The following is a 7,871-nucleotide window of genomic DNA, read 5'->3' on the forward strand; positions in this document are numbered from 1 at the left end:
GCACATTCACATACGTTTTTTTTCTCCATACGCTGCGGAAAGTGTGGCTGCTGCCCATAGCGACTCCGTGAGGCCGACGCTCAATCGATTCTCGCAACCTGGCGTGGGGATAAGTATGCACCCTTATTTATTTATTTGTAAAGAAGGCAACAATAATAACGGTAGTACCACTAATTTAAAAAGCGGCATGTCGCTAAGTGACAGACGGCACACACCTTTGGGGCGAAATTTAAGTGAATCCACAGAGTTAAGTCAATCGCTATCGAGCCGCAGTGGTGGGAGCAGTCCCATTCCCCGTCCCAACTTGGATGATATTACGAGGAGGTTGCTAGAAGAAAACGAGGGAATGCTCTTTGAAATAAATAAACTTACACGCGAACTTACGGATGAGCGGGCGAAGGTCTCTGGCCTTCACGAAACCCTCGCAGAACGGAGTGCGGAACTGGAACTAATGAAAGAGAAACTTAGCGATGCCACAGTTGTCGCAACTGACGACACCGGGAAGCCGATCAACTACAAGAGGGAGTGTGACGGATTGGCTGCTGATAATAACCGACTTGTGAAGGAGTACGAGCGCGTTTGCACGGAACTGGAGAAGCGAACAGAGGAGATTCGGAGAGAGATGGGCGACCAGCGCGATGAAGCGGAAGGGAAAACTATAAGCGTACAGGTGGAGCAGTTCAACAGAGAGATTACCGCTCTCGTACCCACCGTGGAGCATATTGTTAACTCCCTAAAGCGGTGTGTGGTTACAGGTGGTATAGCGGAGGAGCGAATACTTGAGAACGCGCAGAAGGAACTTCACACAATGCGCCGCATTACCGACACTGTTCGGCGAATGAACGCCGGCGACGAAACTTGCGTGAAGGGGCTTTTAACACAAATTCAGAAAGGAGAACAGCTAACTGCGCCAGGGGATGTGGCAGTTGTTATTCGCTGGATGGTTGTGCGAGCCTTTGAGGCGGGGTTGCAGAGTGCTGAAGGCAACCTTCGGACACTGGTGGATATTCTCAACAACAGTAAGGGAAGGTATACCAGTGAAAATGCCACAACAGGAAGCGGGGAGGTTCCAGCTAGCGGGATAAGTGTCCGCCAGATGTTTCGTCTCTTGAAGATGTGACCAATATGAATGGCAGAGGTAAAGAGGAAAGAAATAAAGAAAAAACAGGAGAGAGAGAGAGAAAACGAGCAGCAGGAAAGTGGGTCGGAAAGTTAACATGACGGGCAACGCATCGTGAGCCTCTATTCGCTGTTAGGCGGACTCGGGCGCGCCCTCGCTCGTCCCTTCCATTCCCTTCTTTCCTTTCCAGGTCAGTGGTGTGTGCGCGATTCCAGTCGCTAACTTATCTTCATCATGTCGTTGACATGGGTGATTAACCAAATATTCTACTTTGTTTTGTTATTTGTTCATGTTATCAACCTTCAGTGCCTTGCTTAAACGTTGGGAGTTATTATACTTGTTATTACTACTACTGCCGTCCTCATTATTATTACTATGTTAGAGATTATTTTATAACCATTACCGTTAACATCGTATTGCCTATTTGCATCAGGTCGTGTCCATAGTAGCGACACAGCTCCATCTGCAAACTTTTCTCTCTTTGAGTTCACCGTCTGTGTGTGTGCTTTTATTTATTCTGCACCGCGTGGGTCGAATAGTGAGTAAGACGGGTTTATAAATAATTCGTGTTTGTTCACGTAGAGGGAAGTGATGAAGAAGGGGAACTTATATCTTATTTATTTGCTTGTATTTATTTAATTTATTTATTGCCTTCGTTTTCACCATTCCAATGGGGAGGTCTCCACGGTGGCAAACGAGCGAACAGAAAGAACGCGCACCACTCCCAGACGTCCTTCTGTCCTTGGCTTGTTACAGAAAATAGCATGCAAAGTGGACGGCGGGGAGGACGAAGAGGGAGACGGAAATCAAACACTGTAAACGTTACTCCGATAAATAGGCGAAAAGTGAAGAAAGTACAAGCATGAGAAAAGAGTGAACAGCAACGGCACGAAGCGTGCTTTCGTGACTGGTGCTACTGGGGTCTTTTTTTATTTTTCTTCTTCATTTTTGGCACGGTATAACACTACCTTTCCTACCACTTCTCCCCTTTCCTTCCTTCATTCCTTTTCACGTCCCACCACAACTTCAGTAAGATCAAACAAATAATAATAATAATAAGGGGGAAAAGTAAAGTAAGGTAAAGAAAGAGAAAGAAAAGTATATAAGGTAAGGGAGAAGGATAACAGTTTTAAGAATTAACAACACGCTGTAACTGCGCAGATGAGCGAGAATGACATTGCCGACTTTACAATCGATGAGACGACGCTCTCTAGCGACCCGACACGCGACTGCGGGCTCGCTGCGCAGAACCTCTCGGCGATGGATCTCGATAAGATGAGCGTGGAGACCTTTGAAGTGATGTCGCGTCAGGCCACAATTAACATCGGTACAATCGGTCACGTCGCTCACGGTAAGTCAACCGTTGTGAAGGCGCTCAGCGGAGTCAAGACTCAGAAGTACCACCGCGAGGCTGTGATGAATATCACAATTCACCTTGGCTATGCCAACGCAAAGGTGTTCCGCTGTGACTCATGCCCCGTTCCCGCTGCCTATCATGCCTTCCCCTCCTCGCAGCCGGACAAAACTGGCTGCCCAACCTGTGGAGCCCCGCTGACGCTGAAACGCCACTTCTCCTTCGTTGACTGTCCAGGACACGACGTGCTGATGGCGACAATGCTTAACGGTGCCGCCATCATGGACGCTGCGCTCCTACTCATTGCCGCAAATGAGCCATTCCCACAGCCGCAGACACTTGAGCACCTCAAAGCAGTTGAGATTATGAAGCTGCGAAACCTGATTATCCTTCAAAACAAAATTGACCTTGTTGGAGAAGTCCACGCACAGGATCAGTACCATAAGATACGCGACTACATTGACAGCACCATTGGGCTCAGTGCTCCTATCATTCCCATATCCGCACAACTGAAGCGCAATGTGGATTATTTGCTGGAGTACCTGTGCCGTATGCCCCTTCCCACGCGTCAGCTTAATTGTCCCGCACGGATGACGGTGGTGCGCTCCTTCGACATTAACAAGCCGGGTGAGGTGGATATAGAGACTCTGCGAGGCGGTGTGGCAGGGGGTACCGTGATTCAAGGTGTTCTTCGTGTGAATCAAATTGTTGAGATTCGGCCAGGACAGGTGCACACACAAACGGGAGGAACATTCAGCTGTACACCTCTGCGAACCCGGGCGTTAACGTTAAAGGCAGAGGACAACTCGCTGCAATACGCAATACCAGGTGGTCTTATCGCCGTGGGGACCACGCTTGACCCCACACTGACGCGTCAGGACAAAATGGTTGGACATATGATTGGAGAGGAAGGTTCGTTGCCGCAGGTGTACGCGGAGATTGAGGTGCAATATTATTTATTCTCCGAGATGGTTGGCCAGAGTAAGCAGCGAGATCGCAACGCGAAGCGCGTGCAGAAGTTGAATGTGCAGGAGACACTTCAGATCAATGTGGGCACCCTGACGGCGGGGGCCACAGTAGTAAGCATTACAAAGAGTCCCGATATTGCGAAGCTCACTCTAGTTACGCCGGTGTGCTGCACTATGGATGAGCAGATCGCAATTTCACGTCTGGTAGAAAAGAACTTCCGTCTGATTGGGTGGGGCACCATCCGCCGTGGAGTGCCAGTGAAACTGAATTAAAGTGCGATTACAATCCCGTGAGTGAGCGGGAGTTGAGCTTAGTTGGGTGAGAAGGCAGAGGTTGTGCAGCAGGGGGGAGGAACGGAGGAAAGCAAAGGGAATAAAATAGGGAAGGGGCATTGAATTTTATACGCAAACATAGCTCTACGTATTCTTCTCCAATCCAAAGGCGCGATTGTGCTTTTGTTTGTTTTTCACGCGTCGCTGCCTTTTTCTCCTCACACTTATTTTTGCTCTCTCTCTCTCTCTCTCTCTCTCTGCACCTTTTTTTTTTTCCTGGGACACCAGTTTGAAAGCCATGTGAGAAAAGCAACAAAAAAATAAAAGAAATGAATCTGTGAGGTTGGAAGAATGCGTTGGGGAGGTGCTATGAGAGGAGAAAGAAGAGGGAAGCGGGGTGGAGGGAAACTCCGCTTCTTCGAATTTTTTTTGGTGATGCCCGACCCTGTCACGGCCCGACACTTTCCCAGTGGTAAATGAAGGTTGTCTTCGAGTAAGCAAAGTACCTCTTTCGTGTTTCTTCGAGACACTTCGTCACTGTTTCAAACTCTGATGAGCTCTGGAAGTGACTTGTCCCCATGCCAACAGGAAAGAAGGCGTCCAACATATTCGTTCACACATCCGCATGTATATACATACATATATATGTGTGTATATGAGCTACGGTGAAGTTGTAAAGAAAAAGAGGCATGGGAAGAAAAAGGGTGCGTTAGGGTGAGACATTTGTAGTGTGAAAATGAGACAGAGAGGAAATGAGCGTATGCAACCAACCACATATGCATATTTACATGTGAGTGACGGATCGGGGAGGTTGCAAAGAAAGGGAAAAGGATGAAGGTGTTCGCGACGTACTGCATCACCCAAAAGGAGGGCATCTTTACCAAACCCACACACGCACACACATCTCTCAGGTCTGTCTGACATATGCTGCGGTGGTATCCTCCCTTTGAGTCGTGTGTAGCTCTATGTTATTCTCACTAATTATGCCACGCCTCTCAACACTTTCTTTTACTTGGCTATTGTTCTTATTCGCCGCCTCATCATCATCACCACTACGCCCTCCTTTCTACTTCTATTAGTTCCCTTCTTTCCGAACACTACACACTGTTCTGGAGGGTGAAACGGACGTGCATTTACGGTCAAAAAAATAAAATAAAATAACGCCAAGGAAGTTAAAGATAACATGACACGGAACTTTTTATTTTTGTTTGATTGTTTAAGGGAAATAAACCGAAGGAATCAATAACCACCCCTTCTCTAGGGTCGTGTCCGCCTCAATTTGATGCAGTTACATGACAGAAGTTCTGTTGTCGGTTTTAGGTGGGTAAAAAGGCGGTTTTATAACCCCGGCGGGACTCTCACTCTTCGGGCTGTTTAGTCATCCCTTACTGAAGCAACTTACATGACACTTTTCCCATTCTTTCTTCCGTTGTTTACCGTTGTTGGCATCGGTGTTTAGCTTCTTGTGCCAACCCGGAAACGGTTAGAAGGTAGCGAGAAGTAACCGCACGCAAGCAGCCTTGTTTGCCCCCGTGGTTCTCCCTCATACATGTGTGCTGCTGTGCACATATCTACTTGTAGGAGCGGGAAGCGGGAGGAACAAAGCGAAACGGAGAAAGGGAACGGACGAATACGAAGCAGAGTGATTACTTGTATAAGTAAAAGCGTGTAAGGTGCAGAAGGAGTTGGAATGAGCCTTTTCCACAGTTACGCGATGCGAGATGTAGTAGAGGTGGAGCCAGTGTATTTACCCGATGGGGAAGTCAAAAGACAGCGCAATACCACCGGAGAGGGGTCCCCTGACGCACAGGCTTATCAGTGCACGGTTGATGATATTCTTATGCACCGGCTGACGGAGCGGTATGTGGGGAGAATTGTCCCCTCCCTTGGCTTATGTGTGGCTATCCATGAGGTGGCGCACTATACATCCGGTATCGTGCGCGGTTCCTCCGCGTCTGCTTGGTTTACGGTGCAGTTCCGTGTGTGTGTTTTCTCGCCTACACCAGGGGCCCGTGTGCGGGCAACGATTGGCGCGCAGACACGTGAAGGTATATTTCTTTCTTTGGATTTTTTTCAGTTCGTGTTCTTTGTGCCGGGTGACCAGCTCATTGCACCGTCCTTCTTTGACGAGGGGAATCAATGTTGGATGCTTCGCGTTGATGATGGCACCGATGAGGATGCAGTTAATCCCTACGAGAAGGGTGATGAAGTGGTTGTACGTGTGGATCGCGTTATTGTGCGGGATCCTGTGGACCTGCATCGCGCAGAAGGGGCGAGAGGCTCGACTTCCAATGCGATGGGTAATGCTGACGGCACCCGCAGTGCAACTGGTGGTCTCAAAGACTCGGGAAGGGAACCACAGGTGGAGAAGTGGCCGATGGAGGTGTACGGCAGTTTTGTGGGAACGGGACTCGGCCCGGTAGTGTGGTTTTGAGGGGTGGTCAGCCGTGTGGAAAGGATTGCGAGCACGTAAGGAAGCAAAATGGATGAATTGTCTTGAGATGATGAAAAGAGAGGAACAAGCTTGTGTTTTTTGTGCAAGACTGTCGTCAACATGATTGTGTAATCTCAGCCCCTGACCATCCCGCCATCACCGCTTGTACATACAGTGTCATCGGCGCATTTCTTCACGGTGCCCATTAATGGTGTAATGTTGGTGCATGAGAAAAGGGAACAGATAATATATTAACTGCACTTTAAGAACTTATGGTCCCCCTTGCACACGGACCTTACTCGCTTCAACCTCCCTTATGCATGTAAATATATATATCCCCCTCTGTTCTTCATTGCTGCACTGTTGCCTCGATAAACAATTTTTCCGGAGTAGGATACTTGTAGCGACATCAATTCGAATAAATACACATCCTTTTCCGACGTGGTGGACGGAGAGCATAAAATAAGCGAAAAGAAAAAAAGAAGTTAAGTGAGCAGAAGGTCACCTATTTCCACAGGTACCTGCACAAATATACTCTGAAAGCAACCAACGCAGAAAATTGTAAGATAAACGAGAAAATGAGAAGTAAAACGGCGGCACCGTCTGTTATAGTGACGCCCGACAGGCTTCACATGACGGCAAAGAGGAAAGAGGAGTGCTTGGTTCAAATAACAAATATCTCCTTCGAGAAAGTTCTGTTCCGCATGCTCACCACAACTCCAGAGCGTTACCTCGTCAAGCCAACGAAGGGCGTCATTGAGCCCAGTGCCTCGGCCTCAGTCCTCATCACACTCAGTCCCACCACAGCAAGGGGCGAGGACGTGTCAGATGTAAACGCTACTGACGATTTCCGCCTCGAGTATTGTTTGCAAGAACCGGAAGACTGCATTGAGCCGCGGTGCACAAACGTCCCGGCCCTCATCAAAGAGAAGAAGCAGCAGGACCGCCGCCTGGTGCACTCCAAGACAGTGCGCTGCACAGTTGATTTGACTGCTGTCAATGGTAAATGGGGTGAGGTTAGACTGAGGGACGATGGGAATGGCACTGGCCGCGGGAGCAAGGGGAAGAACGTTATTTCTGCGGTGCTGAACAGTAGGAAGCGTGAAGAAGTCCCGGGTCAAGTGAAGGCGTCACTGGCTGGCCAGAAGCAGGCGGGCGGTGGTAATAGTCTCATGTGGATTATTGGAGGAGCCGCAACGTTGTTTTGCTGGTGGTGGTTTGCCTACTAGTGGCAGTGAGTGTGCTTTCAGAAAAGGAAAAGAGGGGGGGAAAAAAAGAACAGAAAGGAAGCAAATTAGGGACAAACGTCGTTGTTATTGTTGTTTTCTTTTTATTCTTATTTCCTCCTACCTTTTATTTTCTTTCATTTATTACTGTCCCCTACCTCATCGTGTTCCAATTTAGAGAAGTTTGATGTTTCTACCGAATTTGTGCTAGTGAAAGGGGGGAAAGGAGCGAGAAGAGTCGGCTGAGGTTTCGCGTAATGGTAACAGGGAGAGACAAATCAAAGGGGAGGGAAGTGTTGGAATGAAAAGAGGGGAGATGAAGGAATTAATAAACGGATGAAATGAAAAGGAAAAGAGAAAAACCAAAATGTGTGCATCACAAGAAAAAAGAAGGGCTCACGGCAACGCCCCCTCCCGTCAACACGGTGAACGAGCTGAATTATTCCTTTTTTGCATCGTTATATGCATATACGCATATAAATATATATATATATAT

At 48.1% G+C, this 7,871-nt stretch overlaps 3 protein-coding genes and 1 pseudogene across 4 annotated transcripts; all 4 read left to right on the forward strand.

The window, feature by feature from the left end:
• Nucleotides 1–115: 115 nt before the first annotated feature.
• TEOVI_000719500:pseudogene lies at nt 116–1,120 on the forward strand (annotated as a pseudogene). Its single transcript has one exon. A coding segment is annotated over exon 1 (1,005 nt).
• Nucleotides 1,121–2,281: 1,161 nt separating this feature from the next.
• Nucleotides 2,282–3,715, forward strand: TEOVI_000719600 (eukaryotic translation initiation factor 2 gamma, putative; the record flags this gene model as incomplete). Its single annotated transcript, XM_067221667.1, has 1 exon — nt 2,282–3,715. One exon carries the CDS (start codon nt 2,282–2,284, stop codon nt 3,713–3,715), a length of 1,434 nt encoding a protein of 477 aa, XP_067077768.1.
• Nucleotides 3,716–5,405: 1,690 nt separating this feature from the next.
• TEOVI_000719700 (RNA polymerase subunit, putative) lies at nt 5,406–6,149 on the forward strand (the record flags this gene model as incomplete). The annotated part of the gene is made up of 1 exon (XM_067221668.1): nt 5,406–6,149. The coding sequence occupies one exon, from the start codon at nt 5,406–5,408 to the stop codon at nt 6,147–6,149; it is 744 nt and encodes a 247-aa protein (XP_067077769.1).
• Nucleotides 6,150–6,727: 578 nt separating this feature from the next.
• On the forward strand, nt 6,728–7,378 carry TEOVI_000719800 (MSP (Major sperm protein) domain containing protein, putative; the record flags this gene model as incomplete). The annotated part of the gene is made up of 1 exon (XM_067221669.1): nt 6,728–7,378. The coding sequence occupies one exon, from the start codon at nt 6,728–6,730 to the stop codon at nt 7,376–7,378; it is 651 nt and encodes a 216-aa protein (XP_067077770.1).
• Between the last annotated feature and the right edge of the window lie 493 nt (nt 7,379–7,871).

Source organism: Trypanosoma equiperdum (assembly GCF_001457755.1).
Source record: "Trypanosoma equiperdum strain OVI genome assembly, contig: ctg_1474, whole genome shotgun sequence".
Lineage (NCBI taxonomy): Eukaryota > Euglenozoa > Kinetoplastea > Trypanosomatida > Trypanosomatidae > Trypanosoma > Trypanosoma equiperdum.